At 42.8% G+C, this 20,294-nt stretch overlaps 1 protein-coding gene and 1 non-coding gene across 2 annotated transcripts; one reads left to right on the top strand and one right to left on the bottom strand.

Moving 5' to 3' along the window:
- The first annotated feature begins 7,055 nt into the window (after positions 1 to 7,055).
- Positions 7,056 to 7,127, top strand: TRNAE-CUC (transfer RNA glutamic acid (anticodon CUC)). The gene has a single exon. It is a non-coding gene; the product is annotated as a tRNA-Glu (tRNA).
- Positions 7,128 to 7,542: 415 nt separating this feature from the next.
- LOC110088022 (L-amino-acid oxidase-like) lies at positions 7,543 to 19,334 on the bottom strand. The gene is made up of 6 exons (XM_072989221.2): positions 19,078 to 19,334; positions 17,977 to 18,089; positions 14,386 to 14,587; positions 13,363 to 13,431; positions 11,922 to 12,052; positions 7,543 to 9,245 (listed from the first exon to the last, which is right to left on the bottom strand). The coding sequence occupies exons 1-6, from the start codon at positions 19,324 to 19,326 to the stop codon at positions 8,435 to 8,437; spliced, it is 1,575 nt and encodes a 524-aa protein (XP_072845322.2). The 5' UTR covers positions 19,327 to 19,334; the 3' UTR covers positions 7,543 to 8,434.
- Between the last annotated feature and the right edge of the window lie 960 nt (positions 19,335 to 20,294).

Genomic DNA, 20,294 nt, shown 5'->3' with positions numbered 1-20,294 from the left:
GGGGATGTTCCAGGTTTTGTGTTGCTGGTGTCAGGATAGGAAAAACAAGAAGATATAGGAGTTATGATGCTGGTGCCCCACTCTCTGCCTTGATATAAATGGGACAATGTCAGCACATCCAAAAGGCAGGATTTAGGGTCGCATGTTAGATGGACATGTGCTTGAACTCTACATAATATTTAAAGCAACAAAGAGCAGGAAGAATCCGTGTGAGAATAGATAAAGCTGAGTGCTCATTTTAAAAGCTTCCTCATACACAAAAATAAAACTTTCTCCTCCTCTAGCACCCATTGTGGACTGACCTTGAGCATAAGCAGAACATCTTACATTATCACATTATCTGTTACAATTAGATACTATACAGCCATTTACTGTATGCAGCCCCTTCACAAAAACCAATAGGATTTTTGCCATTACATTGAAGTCAGGGCTACACATGAGAATCTTGGCAAACCCTCAGTCTCTGAGCCCGTCTGAATTCATTCTATGAACTTTCTTGCACAGATTCCAAGAAAGGCCATTACTGTATTCTGTTTGTGAATTAAATCTGGAAAACAATTTCAGTTTTGATCTTTTTAAATATTTTGACACTAAAGGGACTTGACAATTATATAGAACTTTTTGGGGGGAACAATTACTGTCTTTGTGGGACAGCTTTTGTTTCTTACTAAATGAGCTTCCTAAAATTCTTTTTTATTTGTTTATGAATGTATATGCCACACTTCAACATCAGCTTGCAGGGAAGTTTATACATAAACTACAATAAGTAGTCACATCTACTCATGCAGTTCCCATCTTGGAGCTTTTCACTTATAGGTGCACTAGACCAAAAAGGTGTGCCCACACCCTTTGACCAGGTCCTTCTGTGGGTTATAAGTGACTTAGAGTCCTATAGAATTCAGCAGCTAAAGTATTTTTATGGGATGTCATTGCATAATTGCTGCAAGTGTTAAAAAACACAAAACATCCTGCCAGAAACACACTAGTAGGTACTAGCAATGCACTCGAAGATTCACTTTTCCAAAATATGATTGTCAAGGGAAATCAGCTCATGATTTCTGGGGCTTAGAATATTTTCCACTCCCCAAATATAGTGTGCAAAATTCCCCAAGCTGGCTATGGAATTTAAAGAGCGCGAATTTAAAAAAAATGTTATCTGGAGATAGTACTCCTTTGTGGCTTTGAATCCTGTTTTAATGTACGAAAGCACATTGGGAGCATTATAGTCTATTTTGAAGTTGATGGAAGGAGAACAAGCTAACTGCAGCACGTTTTGTGATTTTTATTGAAAAACTAGGACTGCTAAATTAAATCCTGTTTAATAAATTATAGCGCTATCACAGCCTGATCTCATAACTGGTTTATTCCGTGTCACAAAGTCACATGAGTGTAACAATGGTTCCTTGGCAACAATGACAACAGATGCTGCCCAATCAAGGCTCTCCTTGTAAATCCTTCATTTGCATACTGTTGCCTATAACTGACAGGCTCACCAAGTCTTCGGGACAGTTGAAGACTGGAGTTTGATAAGAACAGATCGCATCAGAACAATGGCAGCCAAACAGCAAGGAAAAAGAAAGGTTGGAGCTTTCAAGAGAAAGCAGCTCCGGAAGAAGTATAAACATGCCAGAAAAGGACAAAAGCAATCCCAGTCTTTCAAACACAAGAAGCTCCAGTCTTGTCTTCAGCATGGCATCAAGCAGGAAAATACAACCAGCACTGTCAGTAGCAAGGTGGTGAGAATCCGTTCGCCGAAGCTCTTTGCGTCTAAGATGGTGCGGAAGGTGCTGAAGACCTACATCGAGGTCAAAACCAGGGGCTTGGTAAAGGCCTTGTTAATGGATGTGTACAACCATGTGGCAACCGAAGCAGAGACCCTGAGTCAGAAGAGCCATCCTTCCCCCATCAGCAGCACCGATGTTCAGGCTGCCTTGAAGGACGCCATGGCGAAAGAGTTGGCCAACCACTCCTTGGAGACCATCAGTGGGGAATGTGCTTAAAGAAACATCCCTCCCCTTCTCCCTGGAGGCATTCCAGTAGGGATGAGAGTGGAGAAGAGCAATGGTTACCTTAAGAAAATCCTAGTAAAAACAGAAGACTTTAAAATATTTTGCTGCCTTAATAAGTCCACGAAGTCCTGTAACTTTCTGAAATTCACCTTCAAGAATCTTCATTACGAAAACAACTGCCGTTTAATGAAAAACTGTCATCCCGTCAGCTTACTCTGAGCCCATGAGCGAGGGAGAGAGCCACTTTGTAGTGGATCAAAAGAAAATCCGATGACCTGAGTAGCTAGACGTTTTCTGTTCTCTAAATCTGAATCGTCAGAAGTTCAGGAAGCGGAACAGCCAGAAAGAAGAGAATATTATTTGTTTTTGAGGTGGTTTCTGAAAGAACAAGAAACATTATATAATATTGTTCTTCCAATAAAACAGGATTTTAGCAGCCTTATTTACTGGTGTAGATGTGGTGTTTTTAATCCTGGGGATTGCGACTGTGTGGTTTGTTATTGCAAACATACGTCTTTGAACAAAGGTATCAGTGGAAATGGCTTGAGCATGAATCAGACATCTGAAGTTCTAGTTTCACCTTCAGATTTTAATGCCCATTAAGAGATGTGTAATTGTCATAAATTAGAAAGATGCAACTCTGTTCCTTTTGTTCATATGGAAAATGGATGGGCTGAGGATTGAAGTTTGGCTTTGTGGCCTGCCCCAAGGGTTCAGGGTCTTCAAGATTCAGCAGTTCCTCCTCCTCGTTAGGTATTGGGTGTGTGTGTTTCTGATTCAGCAACAATAAGATTCATCCAGTGGGACCATGACAGGAGGGTACCAAACATGTTGTAGATCATGTACATATAAAATATACAAATGAAATCATCGGTGCTGCCTAGAAAATTTATTCATCATCTGTGGAACCGTTTTAATTTTTCAGTGGAATCAATTGTAGATGAACCGGTAGTCCTAGATCAGTTCTAAGTCATCATCAGGTTGCCTGGTAACAGTGGAATTTTTCCATGGAATGGAGTGTATCATAAACAGATCTTTATGATGTGCTAATCTGGAGTTGTCTTCCAACCCATTGCAGAGTTTAGAGGCAGTTCCATCTTTTGAATGCCTGGGCCAGGAGAGCACCATGCAGCTCTTTCCCCTCTGGATGAGGCTGGACTTCAACATTTATCAGTCCCAGCCTGCATGGCTAGAGGTTAAGAATGATAGGAGCTGTGGTCAAGAACATCTGGAGGGACAGAGATTTTTACTTCCTCTGCTCTAGGATGTAGTTTAATGGTGCAGGTTTCAAACGGGCCTATTAAAAGAGGACATGACAAGTGGCCTGATCATGACAACGTAATTGTTCCCCCCTTGAGGAAAAAGAAAGGGCAAGCAGAAAAATATATATGAACACGAGGGTGCCTTCACACAAAGAAAGGGCAGCGTTTATTCCCAGTCAGTTATACATACAGTCTCTAAAATGGCTTATCTCAGAAATCTCAAAAGCAGCAGAGTTTTGTTCATGAATTTAATTTTTCATCAAACATGCTCAAGGGTCTTTCTCAGAACTGGAGCAATGAGACACCATCTTCAATAAAGTCAGCTTGGTTCTCAGACTGATTGATTGCGTCTAAGGATGTGGTTTGTTGCTCACGCTTCCTCCTATGGTGGTTCTCTGCAGTGGAGATTCACCTGCATATACCTAAATTTCTCTATGGAAAGGAAGTTTCTTCATCATATGACATTTTTATACCTCTTTCTCGCCAGATTAGGATTACACATGGAAGAAACAGCTGAATGGCACCAGAGGCTCCTTTTTTTGAGTGAACACTGCTAGTTTGTTTTTTTGTTTTTTTGTCTTTTTTTAATTTGATGCAAACCCTGCTGGATCAGACCAAAAGCATGGCAAGATAGCAAAACTATAGAGTTGTAGTTTCTAAAAAGGTGATTTGTTTCCATATGAGTTTTCATGGATCATACAATCCAACTGCGTCCGAGAAAGTGGATTGTGATCCACAGAAACTCGTGTTGAAATAAACGGATTAGTCAATTGCATGACTTTATTTTTGCTGTTTATGATGAAGCACACTTAACATGGCTGTTTCATTGGAAGCTCTACAAAAGGTCCATTTTGTGCCCAAGCAGCTTCTTTGGCAATTCTACCCGTCAGTACTGCAAGACCCTAATTTTCCATAGGTAACTCTCAGCTGCCATTTTATGAATGCCAAACAGCCAAGAAGTTAGCATTTATGTTGCTAAACGATAGGGACTTTGTGGAAAGCAAAACTTCCACAGAACGTGAGCTGTTCTTGTGCTCTTTTCTCCCTCAGTGCTAAGGCCGAGATCCCTAGCAGCACAGATGAGAAGTGCGGAGATCTGTTATGTTTTCATGATCTCTTTAGATGTAGAAAAATCACAGGATGATGGGACAATGGTACTTGTTTATTTTCTTTCAAGCTTTCTGGAATAATGGTGGTACTGGAAGCTGTTGTAACTTTATTTCTATTGCAAAATATAAGTGGAATATGTAGCACAAAATAGCAAGAGTAACTTCCGGGTGTGTGTGTGTCAAACTTCATACCTAGATTACTGAAAGGTAAAGGAAGTCATAATTAGGTTTAGCATAACAAAGGTTCCATGGCTACAGGGCAGGCAAGGCCACCCAATCAGCACTCCCTATGCAACTCCTTCATTTGCATGCATTGTCTATAACTGAGTGTGCCAGGCCAAAGCCGGGTGCCATTTGAGTCCAGGGCTTCAGCAGAAAGGGAAGAACCATGGCTGCTCACCAGCAAAGCAGAAGGAAAGCCAGGGAGGCAAAAAGAAAGAAGGCCCAGAAGAAGCACCAACAAGCCAGGCGGAAGCAGAAGAAACTGCAGCCCCAGAAGCAGAAGAAGCCGCGCCAGGCGCGTCCTAAGCACAAGGGCCGCCAGAACAAGGCCAGCAGCAGCGGTGGGGAGCAGGAGAGGAAGGTCTGCCGCCCGCGGCTCTTTGCCTCCAGGATCCTGCGGCAGATGCCCAAGGTGCGGATGGAGGCCAAGGCCAGGAACCTGGTGAAGACCATGCTGACGGACGTCTACAACCACGTGGCCACCGAGGTGGAGACCCTGAGCCAGAAGAACGAGGCCTCCGCCATCAGCAGCTCCGACGTGCAGACCGCCTTGAAAGAAGCCATGAGCAAGGAGCTGGCCAAGCACACGGCCGAGCCGCCCACCAGCGGGGAGTGTGCTTAGAGGAGAGCCCTTCCTCTCCCTTCCCTTCTCTGCCAGGGGGGACAAGAAGGGAGAGGACCCAGCGCCTTGCCCCAGGAAGGAACCTAATAATAATAAAAAACAAGAGACTTTAAAATATTTTGCTGCCTCAAAATATCTATGAAATCCTGTATTCTGCCACTTTCACCTTGAAAGATCATGACAGATGAATCATTCTATACCTGTGATATTCCAAAGGACCACCATCCGATTTGTTCCTCTGTGAAATACCACCGAGCAGTGAAAGGGAACTATGGCAATGGGAACCAGAACCAGCAGAAGCAAAATGAACAGCTAAATTGATAAAAGACATGAACTTTATTATTCGTAAGGTGACACCTGGAAACAAAAGAACTATAAAACAGGATTTTAGCAGCTTTATCCACTTCTTCCAATAAATCTGGACTTTTATCAGCTTTATTCAAATCTATCTGCGTTTTTTTTTTAAAAAAAAACCTATAATCTAGGGAACTGCAGCGGAGTACTTAAAAATTTATATAAAATGTTTTATAATCCAGACACCCACTATTTAAATGAGGTCAAAGAAGGTTTAAAATACAGTACCACATAAAATACAAAAGATTATTCTTTTGTTTAGCCATCGCATAAAGATGGATCAATGTAATAGATTAATAAGCAGAGGAAGACCGCCGCGATCCCTGGTGACGTCAAAATGGCTTTTCGAATAGATTATGCATTTTTTTTTATATTCCCGGCCCTTCAGAATTTCAGAGTGGATTGTCTTAATAAGCAGGCTTCTGTGTGATTGGCTGCATGTTGCTCCTGTTAGTCAGCCCACCAATCAGAGGCCTTCTGGTTGCCGAATTTATTTCCGTGTTTCTAGAAATAACTGAATTTCGCGCGTGGTTCCATCCTCGAGGAGTTCGTGCGCCGGGCGTGATCGAGGGGAGGGGAGGCGTGTAAGGTCTTAAGGAAAGCACGGGGGCTGTTCGAGGATCCTTAAAAAAAATTCTTCGTGGCTCTTGAAAGAGCAGCAGCAGTTATTCGAATGAGCCAGTTGCTCCATATTATTATTATTTTTAAATTAGCTCCGAAGAAGCCAGGTGTCGGCTAATCAGCCCCGTTAATCGATGACTGTCATTTACCCCCTTCATTTTTAAAAAAAGTTTTAGCAATAGCTGCCTCTGTTTTAGCACACGATACCGGAAGGGGAACACGGGGGGGGGGTTTGGTCTTCTCGCTCAACTCCAATGTGTTCCAATTGTCATTGAAGGTTTTGTCGCGTCATGTTTATTATCTCACATAAACGGGTTTCCAATTATTGATTTCTATGTTTTTTTTTTTTTAATTAAACTAGTTCTGGGTCAAAGGCAAGCCAAAACACGAAGGCAACTTTGCACGTTAAGGAGTCAGGTTGCCTGCATGCCTTGACGTGTAGATCCCACTGATCATAATATAATAGCCTTGTTTCTTGGTAGACTTAATAGGAGAAGACTGGAGTGTAAAGGATTTTCTTAGGTGTTGATGCTTGTTGTTCCTTCCGTTAGTTCAGTTTCAAATCGTTCAGAGGGTATTTTCTGGTTCAGGGAACGGACCTTCGGCGTCACGCAGTGTTTTCACTATTGAGAATGACGTTGTGGTGAGAATATTTCCCGTACAGTTTGTTACTAAGAAATACAGCGTTGAGTCATGTGGCAGCAAGTTTTAGGATTTTAGTTTTTTAAGAAACTTTATGCTTTGACATTTCCTTTTTTTAAATTTTAGTCAATTCCATCCGTTTAACGAACTTCCAAAAACGTGCATAGTCCGCCAATTGACTATAGACCAGCTAAAGGAAAACTGTTGAGCAAGTTCCCTGGTGGTCTAGTGGTTAGGATTCGGCGCTCTCACCGCCGCGGCCCGGGTTCGATTCCCGGTCAGGGAAGCTAATGTTTTAGAAAAAAACTCAGAATTCCCAATTTTAAGTTCAGCTGACACTCTTTTTCAGCGAGTTTGCTTTCAGGATTTTTTGGTTGAATTTTTACTTTCCAAAATAGTTTTAAAAACCCAGAAAGATTCAAGTTTGAAAAGCTATGTCTACACAATATCAATGTATTTTAATATGGTTTTCACACTATATTTCCTCATTGCATATATGTGTTTTAACTTCAAATTTATTATTATTAGGACCACTGGTGAGACGTGGTAGATATGCAAGACTGAAATGCAAGAATGAAGTATATGATATTGCAGACAAAAACAAAAAAATTAAAAATGAAAGAACAAATAAAAAGGATCAAAACAAATCAGACTGAAATTCAGATTATAATTGTGAGTTCCTAATCTAGTGCCTGCAGTGGTTTTGTTGTAGGGGGGTAGCCCTGTTAGTCTGTGCAAGCATTATAAGTGAAAACAAAATAAAAAGAAAACAAAAAGAAAGAAAAACGTGGTGGCATCTTAAAGACTAACTTATATATTTTTTAATGTGAGCTTTTGTGGACAAGTCCACTTTAGACATAAGAGGAGATATAACATGGCAAATGTTTATACGTGGCACCGAAATATAGTTATCAAAATACAGAGATCGTGGTTGGTTGGTAAGAAAGTTAGTGTTACATTATGATGATAGTGTCTTTCATATGCAGGGCTTTCATAGAAGCTTTGTGCTGTAGTGTAAAGAATATTAATTTATGACAGAGGTTCTTAGATTTCACACTGCATCCTCATGCTATTTCCCAGTGGTACCCAACCTTTTCCAAACTGTGGACTGGTTTAGCGTGCATGTGAGGGGGGCGTTATCGTTTGTGTGTGGCACGGCAGGGAATCTGTGCATGCGTGTGGGTGGCCGTGTGTGGGCATGTGTGCTTGGGGGTGGTGCATGCGGGGGTGGGGGCGGCAGGCAGCAGATCTGCCTCTGTGGCCCGGTTCTGCCAAGGCCATGAACCGGTTTTTGGGACCCCGGCTATTTCCTTCAGCCATGTACTAATTTTTTATTTATTTATTTATTTTTTTTGCTCTTTCTGAAAGCATACAGTCTTAGCACTGTATTACAGAACAAGTCATACCTATAATCCAGTGCAATGCTGTTAGATATTTTGAATTATTCTGGGTTAAAGTTCTTTTTTGGAAATGTCAAATGTTTTGAATATAGTTCCCAAATTCTTCTGCCATGGTGTTTAGGGATTCTTGGAACTGTAATGGAGAGGATTTTTTTGGAAGTTTTTGGCTGTTTTAACTAACCAAAGCATCTTTTTAAAGTTCATTTTTCCCATTGTGTTTGATTCCTGAACACTGCTTGCTAAATGAAAAGCTATTTATTTCTTTTGCTGCTCTCAGCCCTGATATTATTGTCGTATCTAGCCAGCCATGAAGCTTGGCAGTATGTTCCCCAGCAAAATGGATTCTGCCCTCTGGCATCCTGAGAGCCTCACTATAATCTATAAACTGGTAAGGGGCGAAGGCAGTATAGGCACACATAGAGTACTGATCCAGGCTCCATCGCTTTACGACTGCGGAGGGACAGAGATTCTGGATCTCCCATTTGGGCATCTGGTGGACGGCTGCCAAGTCATCCATTATGATATTCACGACATCCTCATCGCTGAGGGCCAGGAAGAAACGAGAGTCATCCCCTTGGACGTAGGAAGCCAAGATAACACCAACGCCTCCTGTAAAGTTTTGGGCAAGGTAGTAGATGAATCGGGATGGGCGATCCGTTGTGGATTTCCCACCATAAATACCATCACGTTCCCAGAACTTCTGTCTGCAAGCAAGGAAGATCTTGGTGGCGCTCCTATAGTGGGTGGACCTCAGAGCATCTGTTTTGTTAGGCGAAAGAGGTGGATCAAAATAGATGCGTCGCGTGGCCCTGGTTGTGGAGGTGACAATGGCATAATCGGCCGTCACACTTGATACCGTTTTCCCTGGGGTCCGATAAATCACATTGACTCTGTGGGCGTTCTGCTCTATCCTAATGACTCTGGCATTAAAATTTACCAGTCCTGGGATTGTACTGTAAATGGCTCTGGGCAGCTGATCCATGCCTCCCACAATTTCATCAAACCTGCGAGGCAAAAACAGGCTCGAGTGAATGGACAGAGTCTGAAAATAACAGCAGCACAACATAACAACAGGGGAAATAATGGCAGAAGGTAAAACTGTGGTGGCATGCAGTGGTGCAGTGGTGAATTTTTAAGTGCAGATACTCATCCTGAGAGTCCCCATAGCCACATGCTCCACACTTGGAAAATCCCAAAATGGAGGTGTCTGCGCTGATCTATATGAACAAACCATTTCTAGAAGTTCCAGTAATAAGATTACCAGATTTATTTCAATGTTACTTCATTATACAAAGAGATTTTTTTTTCACTTCCTCTGACCCTTTACTGAGGAGCACTGAAAGAAATTTCTCAATAGTTTAAAGCGGCTCGCTTATTAAGCCTCTTCATGATATTCGTAAATTCAAACCAGAAAGCATAGATTGTAATTATCACATCCACTGCAACTGATCCTACCTGCGCCAAAAAGGTAGAAGCCCCAATCAGGTGCTCAGAGTGGTACAGACAGGTACAGTACAGATTGCTATCTTTAGGAGCAAACCAATCTGTTTCTGCAGTGGACCAAACAGCAGGCTTAAAAACCCATGTAGTCAGCCCCTTATTTCATTGAACTACAGTTCCCAGAATTCCTCAGCTAGTTGTAGTCCAATAAAGCAACTCCCAGGCTCTGGGTTTCATCTAGTACTGAAAGTTGGTCTGTGCAGGGGGGTAGGGGATGGATCTTGCTTGGTCCTGCTCCTGTCCCTTGAACAGAAATTCCATATGATTTTATTAATATTACTTACTACATTTCTTTCCTCTGCTACGTAGTCCTCAAGTTAGCTTACAGTGATGATAAAATATATTGAAAACAACTACAAAAACAAACTCAGTAACAGAATCAATAACAATCAAATCAACCCAGACACAACCATAAAAACCATTAAAATCAGTGAAGGCTATAAACAGTTAATATCATCACAACAAAAGGAACATCATCATTACTTAATGCAAAAAGAACTGTTTCCACACTGATGGTTTTTGCAGGTTTTTCAGGCTGTTTGGCCGTGTTCTGGAGGTTTTTCTTCCATCCTTTTCCCACATCCTTCCTAAAAGCAGCCAGGCTGGAAACTGATCATGACTTGGGGGGGGTGGTGGGGGTACCTTTCATAATCTAGGAGCCCTGAAACTTCCCATAGTGTGAAACTAAACTTAATTTTCTGCTAGCTGCTGCAAGTTAAACTGTGCAGCTATAGGGACCAACTCAAACGTGGACAGTGGGAGTTGTACCAGTGAAGTGGTACAGCCTCCCTCCAAAGAATTGTGGATGTTTTGCCTTTCTATTAGGGATATTCCCTTTCTCTCTCAATCTGCAATTCCCAGGGCTCTCTGGGGAGAAGAAGTGATAATTAAATATATACACCTTGTAGATATCATTAAGATGGGGGAAAAATCTCAAATTGCATATGAATATGGCAGCAGTGTTATAGACAGGTTACAGCATCACAGAAGAATGAAACGGCGCAGGTTCTCATTCCTGTCCCCTACCCAGCTTTCGACAAAGGCCAGCTTTCAGATCAGCCCATCTCTGGCTCAGAGATGGTCAGCATAACCGTGTCTTCCAAATTTCTTCAGCGATCACCTAACACAAATTCCATGAGAACCGCTGCCTTGCCTTTATATTACTTTAATTATTTTAGTTGAATCTGTTCTGTATATGCGTTTAATTTTGATTGTATTATTGTTATGTTTGCTGTTTTAAATTGTTGTTTTATGATGTTATATTTGTTTAACGTTTTAAGCCACCTAGAATGGCCTTGGCAGCTAGATGGACAGTATAAAAGTCAAATAAATAAATAGTGTGTGATTTCTACGTTGGTAATATATTATTTTGAGTATTATTTTCAGTACAATATATGCTGTAGAATACCATTTTCTGTGAACCTTGGGGCTCAAAATGAGTCCCATGACCCTGGAGTGGAAGGACAGGTGCCACTGTGTCCACCCCTCCTTTTGGCCATTATCCCCTCCTCCCTTGCCATGGCTGCTGATAGTTTGTGGGGGCAAGGTTACAGTAGCTCTCCTGTCAGCATATAGGGAGGGTGAGCATGATTCTTCACTAGAAATGAGGTTATTCATATTCGTATACAAATACGAATATCCCCACACAGGTGGAAATAACTGTCCACTCACGATTTCACCACTGACGTGAGCTCATTGGACCTTCCTATTGCGCCGTCGTCCGCAATCGATTACCCAGTCTTGGCAGGAAGCGGGATGACAAGCCTCTCTGCTAGGTCGGAGAGTTGTTAATGTATTGCGGAGAACAGCATGATAGGAAGTTTCCGTGGAGCCGGCGGAAGCAGCAAAATCGTGACTAGACAGTCTGGCCCGAATGGGCTGGGCCCTCGTTATTTCCACCTGTGTGAGGATATTCGTATTTGTATACGAATACCCCCATCTCTATTCTTCACCACTCCATGCCTGTGGCACTCATGTTTTTGGCTGTTGACTTCTCAGGAGCCATCTGGCTGTATACTTTTGATGTTCTGTAATTCTGCTGAGTCCATTGTAAAGAGGCTGAACATATATTCTTACAGAGGGGGAAACGGGTCAAAGAACCATCCGTCTGCAAGAAAAGTAGATTCTCTTTCAACCTGGATGAGTCACACTAGTTCACAGACGTGTACTTTTTTGCTTACCTTGACAAGAAGATATCATAATATCCCATGCTCTCAAGAAAAGACAAGTAATATCCCGAATCTTCGTTTAATATGTCTCCAATCATCTGGACAGCTCCACGGCTCAGGTTTGCTACCTTGATTAAATATTGCTGTCGGGGGGGAAAGAATTCCAGAGATCATGCACAATAAATGGCACAAGTTCACGGCACACAAAGAGATCAAATAATTACACCGATGATTTGGCCAAGGAAATACCAGATTTGGTATCTAATATACTGTGCAGGATACTGAAATTCTCATCTTTGCCTATTAAAAATATGATTTTTTCAAAAAGAAGGAAGGGTTGGCTCCTAAGCCATACTTTACTCAGAGCTTGAAAAGCTTGCTTTTGGGAACTACAGGTCCCAGAATGCCTCAGCCTCAATAGCCAGTGGAGGAATGTGGGAGGTATCACACACACCCTCCCTCAAATGACTATTATCATATCTTAACCGGTTCCCATCATCTTCCTATATTCTGAATTGGGCAGAATCTGGGAGGTGTCACCTCCAAAATGGCCATAATCAAACTTGCGCCAATGGAGTTAAAAATGCATGAAGCTCTTTGTGAAGAAGCCCTATTCTAAACCAATTCTTCTCATCTTCCTAGGCTCTGGAGTGTAGGATCACCTTTCCTCTGGGACATCCCTGCAGCTTGTATGCAGAATCAGCTGGATGGACTGAAGGTCTGGAAGTCGTTCTCAGTGGTGACTGGCTACTGTGGCCCATAGCAGAAAGAAGCCCTTCTACCTCAAGGATTGCATTCTGTGAGAACTTCTTCAAACCTGTCTATGTATAATTCTGTTTTCAGCCAAGGTGCATCTCAGGATCAGGTGCTGTCCTGTAAGGTCTAAGGATGGATCTGTCTGGAGCCTTCAACTCTGGAGGCTGTCTACCCTCTTTTAGGGGTACACTATGTGTGGTGGGGAGGGCAAGGATGGGGAACACTTTCCAGCCCACAACAAGATTGCCTCCTCTGACCAATTTACCCAAGCCAGTTAATACTTGAGGAAGGTGCTGCCTCTTAGCCCTGTTGCTCCCTAATGTCTTGTGGAGCCTCTCTTCATCTCCCTTGCTATTTATTGTTTTATCTGTGCCTTTCTTGGTGAGGCAATATGCTTTCTCGTATCTCTTGTCGCTCCATTGGCATTGTATTGCCAGCACCAAGTTCGGTCTTAATTTTTAAACCTCATTTTCCCCTCATGCCCTCAGTGCTGGACAGCTCTTGTGGGTCACCACTAATTTTCTTCCCCACCTTTTGCTTTCCTCCCTTTCATAGCCTGGCTTTTTCTTGTGGTGCTCCTCGTTCCCCTCCTTGACATTTGCAAGGTTCAGGTCACAGGGAAAAAATGAATATGTGAGGTGGAGTGCATGAATACTTCCCCCCCCCCCCAGATGATTTCAGGAAGCTTTCATATTACCTTGGTTGAGTAGGTGTCATATTTAGCCAGAATGTAGCTACAGTTTGTCCTGCTCAATTCATCTTCAACCTGGGATTCAGAGTTCAGCAAAATGAAAGGTAACATAACCAGAATACAGAAGGTATCAGGTTAAAAGAATATAATGTACAAAATAACAGAAAAAAGATAAAAATAAAAAATAAAGGAAAGGAAAGGAAAGGAAAAGATTGAAAGGAAAATAAACGTCAAACAGGATAAGGGAAGTGGGAATGCCTGAGTGATTATTGTAGTCCACTGTAGACCAATACAATAGGACCCCCTTATCCACGGATTCAGTATGCACTGATTCCATGGATAAGGGGGTTCTAAGGCATTTCACAGTCTGAAAATATTAAAAATATTAAAAGAAAAAACACCAGAAAAATATTTTCATATGTAGTACCAGAACTGGCCAGTAGAGGGAGCAAGAGACCTTTCTATGAATACATGTTAGTGAAGTATAGCATGATGTCTGATGCCCTCTTGTAGTCAGTTGTGGTAATGCATATGAAAATATTTATTCTGCTTTTGTATTTTTACCATTCTTTCTTTCTTTCTTTCTTTCTTTCTTTCTTTCTTTCTTTCTTTCTTTCTATCTATCTATCTATCTATCTATCTATCTATCTATCTATCATGTTTACAAATATCCACGTTTTTCAGTATCCACAGGGGACCTGGAACCAATCTCCAGGAAATATGGGGTGTCCTACTGTATAACATGTATTATAAACACAGATATGGTTGGTGGATAGGAGAGCACAATAGTGCACACTGTACCACCGATTAAAAGTCTGCAATAACAATTTCTGTGACAATAAAATTATACTGTCATATCACCAGCTTTCCTCCATGCTGAGGAGAATATATTTTTCTCCACCACCAAATACAGAGAATCTAATCTTTTGAAGCTGTTTGAACCACATTCTCTTTTAGCATCATCGTTCTCTTTTAGGAACAGGTCACAGGAGAGCGGGGTAATAAAAGGTCAGGGAAAGGTGCTTAAACCTGTCGAAGGGACTCCTGATACAACTGGTCTGCAGTTTTGCCTTCTTCAGAGGGATCAACCTCATAGCCCAAGAGGCTGGGGTTCTTCTTGACCTCCCAGATTCTTCTCCTGATGTTATTGAGCAAATACCAGGCGTTATCATCCTCCTGAACAAACTCTGTCAGCCTCAGGCCAAACTTTCTAATGTACTCACGGACAATCCTGAGTGAAAAGAAGACAAAAACATAGTAAAAACATTACTGTGAAACAAAGGCTTAAACAAAAAGTACAAATGATAGAATCATGAAGTTGGAAATGACCTATAAGGCCATTGAGTCCAACCCCCCTGATCAATGCAGGAATACAAATCAAAGAATATCTGCCAGATGGTTTTCTAAATTTCTCTTGGATGCCTCCAGTGTTGGAGCACCCAGCATCTTCCAAGGTAGTTGGTTCCATTGCTGTACTGCTATAACAATTAGGAGGTTTTTCCTGATATTCAGCCGAAATATGGCTTCCTTTAACTTGAGCCCATTGTTGCGTGCCCTGCACTCTGGGATGACTGAGAACAGATCCTGTCCCTGCTCTGAATGGCAGCCATTCAATTAATTGAAAAGTGCTACCATATCTCCCTTCAGTCTTCTTTTCTTAAGGCTAAACATGCTGAATTCTTTCAAGGCCAGCCTTGAAATAAACCGAATAAGCATGTTGCGCATGTGTCAAGGAATTTAATCTACTATATACAGCTGGATACCCTTCTCAATGGGATCAGTTTACGCAGATTAATTTATTCACTGCCTGAAAATATTAAATAAAAAACCTCAAATGCATTTGCCAGAATTGCCCACTAGAGGAGCCAGAGAATGTGCTATGTGTGTACAGTATTTGCTATTTCAGTGTTTTTTTGGCAATGTTTTCGAACTGATACCCCACAGATACTGTGGTCCTGATGTACATCTCTTAAATATAAGCCCAGTGGTGTCTGTAGACATTTTTCCACCAAGGAGCAAAGTCGTGTAGGGGTACATCAGCATTATTTACATGAGATACATACACTGTATTCAGAGAAATATATAAAAACAGACCACATCAGATATTTGTGCATTGACAGGGCAACCACAATGCAAAGATCCCAGGTGCCTTTATAGGACAGAGTGACACCTCCATGGATCCCTTCTGTTAAATCTGCAGTCAGCCCTCACAATTAGAAATGAGGAAAAAGAACAAAAATATCAGGAAAATGCTGAGCTGGTGGCAAAGACACTCTAAACCAGTGGTCCCCAACCTTTTCCGCAGACTGGTTGGGGGGCACCTCCTGTGCTTGTGGGTGGGTGGGGTGCATGGTAACACATGCATGGGTAGGTTGGGCACGCTAGCATGTGGGTGGGGGCGCTTGTGCGCATGCACCGGTAGGCGGGGTGCGCTCACAAGGAGGCGTGCATGGGGGGAGTGCATATGGGGGCACGGGAAATCTATCTCCGCAGCCTGGTCCTGCCAAGGCCATGGACTGGGAGTTGGAGACCCCTGCTCTTTAGTATCTAAAGGAAGCATCTGTGCCTTTCATGTTCGTTATATCAGGGGTCCCCAACCCCCGGACCACAGACCAGTACTGCTCCATGGCCTTGGAAGGACTGGGTCACCGGGACAGATGAGCAGCGAGCAGAAGGGGAGTGGCAAGTGAAGCTCCGCCTCCTGCCATCGTGCTCCTATTGGCTTCTGATGCTGCTGCTGATCTGACAGGAGGTGGAGCTTTGCTCCCTACTCCCCTCCTGCTGCTGCTAGATCAGCTGTGCCTGTGGCATTAGAATCTCATAGGACCCTGAGCTCCTAATTAGATTGTAAGCCGCTGCTGATCTAACAGGAGGCGGAGTTTCAATGGCAGCTCACCTCCTGCTCACCATTTCCTTTATGATCTTGATTCAAAGCTCATTCGAACCTATTGCATAACAAGTAACACACACACACCGGTCCTTGGGAGAATGGTTTTCAACTAAACCGGTCCTTGGTGTCAAAACGGTTGTGGACCACTGCATTACATCATTAAAGTTTGTACTGCAGCCACACACTCACTAATCTGAGATCGAGGGAAGAAGAAGGGTGGAGACAAAGAGAAAGGACAACAAGTGTACAGAAGAAGAAGCTCCTTACGTTGCCTTGTTCAGAAGGAATCAGAGAGGAGGGTGGGCATTGCCCTTTTAAAGCCCCTCCCTCATTCCCTTCTTGATAATTGCCTTAAGAAGTTGATGGAGATTTCCTTTGGCAGCTGGAAAAGGGGGACAAATGAAAAAAATGCAACAGAGCATCCAGTTCTTCAGGCAGCTGCTGCCTAGGTAGAAGCTGTTCTGGTCTGCTTACACCATTCACCAAATGACCTGGCCTTGCTCTTGGCTTTTCTCCAATTGATGAGAATGGGACTTTTTGGGAGCACCGAAAACTCACAAATGCCAGCAAAAGCCCAGGCAAGAATCAGGTCCCAGTGTCTCTGAAAGGCTACAGGATGGGGTCCGGCTCCAGTCCATGTGCTCTTGTTTGGGAACGGAGTGGGGGTTGGAGGGCCAAGGCACACCTTTAGTGTGTGCTAGTACAATACATAGTATCTTTCTGTGTATATTAAAATAATAAAGAAATGTAGAATTCTGGGTAGGGAGAACCTCCCTTCTTCCTCACAGATACCAAAGTGCAAGACCATATTTTTTGCACAGAGGCAATTTCCTCTCTTTATTAATTTTATTGTCGCCTACAAAATGCAGTGACTTTGTTAGAGTAAAACATTTTTTTTAAAGTACAGTAGAATGTTGAAGACTGGATTGGTAATAGTGTCTGGGGAAGATAGGTCTGGGTGAAAAAAAGAAAAGAAAAATAGGTCTTTATGGAAATACTTTAGGTAACAAAATCAGCTACTAAGGGAAACCAATCCTGAAATAACAGCAGCTAGAAAATCCCATCTCTCTGGAACCCAGGGGGGTATAGATTTTGTGAGATACCTTTCAGAAGTAAGGTGGCCCAACTGTTTCTGAAAGATTGTAGCCTAACAATTGGGTTAGTGGCAGTGAAGTGACCAATCCAAAGTAGCTGGTGTCTGTAATTTGAAGTCCCAGGAATCAAGAAATCGGGTGGAAGGGTTTTAGGAGGGCCCCATTTTCTGCAGTCCTAAAGCGGAGTGGGAGATCATTTTCTTAGGCAGAATAAACTATAATGGATTGTATCCAGATTGAGATAGTTGCACTTTGTTCCCATTGAAATCTGCAGAACTAAAGCCATTCTCAAATTCTTCAGTTGACTTTGTTTGGATCCAACCCACTGAATAGATCCTCAGCAAGTCCTGCCTTTTTGCAGTGGCTTTCTCTTCGTCACTTAATGTGAATTGCTACAGACCACTTAGCCAGGTTTTAATTGATGAAATCACCGCAGTCGTGAACCTCTCAGGCTAGATCTTCTCTGCGTGTGCTTTCTTATTTATATATCAAACTTACTCCAGGATAGGAGCCAGAGAATGAGCTCTTCTGTTATCCAAAGAGTTGGAGTTGACAATTCAGGAATACCAACATGAACAAGACACATCGTACACTGCAAATCCATCAGGATAAGTATTATTTTGCTGCACACCTTACCTGTGTGATTCCGGCAGGCGCATGGCGCCTAGTTCTGCATACCAGCCTTCTCTTTCATTGCGATAAGTCTCCGTCCGTCCTCCCACACGCTGGCTGGCTTCCAGAACTGTCACCTAGGGGCAAAACAGAACAATTCTTGCTGCATTCTGACAATTGCTTCTGTCAGAATTTCTGGCTCCATTTCCATATTGAATATCTTAGGATCTATCCAGATGAGACTATAGATTGCTGTTTGGATCACTGTTGGTAAAGTTTGGATTGTGGTACAAATTGCAATTGTCCGCAGGTGTTTTTACTTAGATCATTCCATCCCGCTCCTTTCTAGTACAGGACTAGGGGTCTCTGAGTTTTTTTGTTTGTTTTTTAACAATTTGGTGCATTCCTAATTATCCTGTTGTGATGAACAGTATTTTGCAAGGTGACAACTATATGACATATTAGGTGGGTTGTGACATTAAAAGATAGGACAGAGAAAAAACCTCTGTGTTTGTCGTGTTATTAAAACAAGGGCGATGTGAACATAGTCACATCGCATAGTCTGGCTCCCCAGAATTCTTTACAAAGCATTTAGTAGAGACTCCCATCGAGACCAAAAGGAAATATAAAGGGCTCAGAAATGCCCTGATTTGAATGATTGGAATGATGCCCTGGTTGGAATGCTCTATCTCAAATAAAATTAATTTCAACCCTGCTTGCATTTGGAAGAAGAAGGATGGTTTTGCCTGTGACAGTCCATACGTGCAAATCATCATCTGAGTGGCAGCCATCAAATGCATACGAGGCATGTATGAATAAGCCTCCCAGTATATAATAATCCAAGTGTTGAGAAATTAGCAGCTAAAAGAGATGTCACAGGCAGACTATAATTAGAGCTGCAATAATTTTGGTGTTGGAGAGAGATGATTTAGGCCATTTGCCAAATTTACGAAACCTGACTCCTCAGCCAGATACCTGAAGCAGTGAGCTATCCAACCAGCATCTCTCTCTCTCTCTCACACACACACACACACACCCACACACACACACTTACTCACATACACTCTCACACACACAACCACACATACATACACACAAGATGCTAGACAGGTGTCAGTAACTCACCTTGTGCCCAGCCTCTGTGAGAGCATAGGCTGCGCTGAGCCCGGCTACTCCTGCTCCCACGATCACCACGTGTCTTGGGTGGGACGTCTTCTCTAGTCCGTGCCTGGCTATCTCTAGAAATTCCTCATAATCGGCCTCCCTGAAACATTCTTCCAAAGGACTGGAGTCAGCAGTGCAGCTTTGCGGTGCGGCCAAGAATGCCAAAGAGGCAAGAACTAGGGAAACCACATACGAGATATATTCAAACATTTACAAGAATAAAGATGAGGTAAACACATCCAAAGGGATCTGTGTGTATGTGAGAAATATAATTCAGGCTTCCATTCTCCTGTTCGTTCACCTCCTGTGGATTTCTCTCATCCGTGCTTGTTGCAGTTCCCTTTGGGTGTGTTCACATCATCTTTATTCTTGTAAATGTTTGAATGACTTACTTTGCATTCTTGCCCAAATCCTCAAGGCATCTTGTAATATATTTAGTAGGCATCCTTCAGTCTCGAAAGACTATGGTATCGTGCTCTGTATGGAGGACTTGGAACAGCGTCTAGTGTGGCTGAGGAGGCCAATTCGAGAGTGACAATCCCTTCCACACTGGAGACAAATCCAATCTGTCCCCTGTCCAGCTCCCTGGTTTTGCTTCCTTTGTGACTTCCTCTTTGCCTCAGCCTGCTGGACAAGGGTCTCTTCAAATTGGGAGAGGCCGTGATGTACTGCCTGCCTCCAGGCTGAACGATCAGATGTCAGAGTTTCCCATCTGTTGAGGTCTATTCCTAAGGCCTTCAGATCCCGCTTGCAGATGTCCTTGTATCGCAGCTGTGGTCTCCCTCTGGGGCGATTTCCCTGCACTAATTCTCCATATAGGAGATCCTTTGGAATCCGACCATCAGCCATTCTCACAACGTGCCCAAGCCAGCGTAGACGTCGCTGTTTCAGTAATGTATGCATGCTGAAAATTCCAGCTCGTTCTAGGACTACTCTATTTGGAACTCTGTCCTGCCAGGTGATACCAAAAATCCGTCGTAGGCAACGCATATGGAAGGTGTTCAGCTTCCTCTCCTGCCGGGCACAAAGTGTCCAGGACTCGCTGCAGTACAGGAGTGTGCTCAGGACACAGGCTCTATAGACCTGGATCTTGGTATGTGTTGTCAGTTTCTTATTGAGCCATACTCTCTTTGTGAGTCTAGAGAACATGGTGGCTGCTTTCCCAATGCGTTTATCCA

Source organism: Pogona vitticeps, chromosome 2, assembly GCF_051106095.1.
Source record: "Pogona vitticeps strain Pit_001003342236 chromosome 2, PviZW2.1, whole genome shotgun sequence".
NCBI classification, from domain to species: domain Eukaryota; kingdom Metazoa; phylum Chordata; class Lepidosauria; order Squamata; family Agamidae; genus Pogona; species Pogona vitticeps.
The sequence above is the reverse complement of the archived record's forward strand: the minus strand, read 5'-3'. Positions and strand labels throughout refer to the sequence as shown.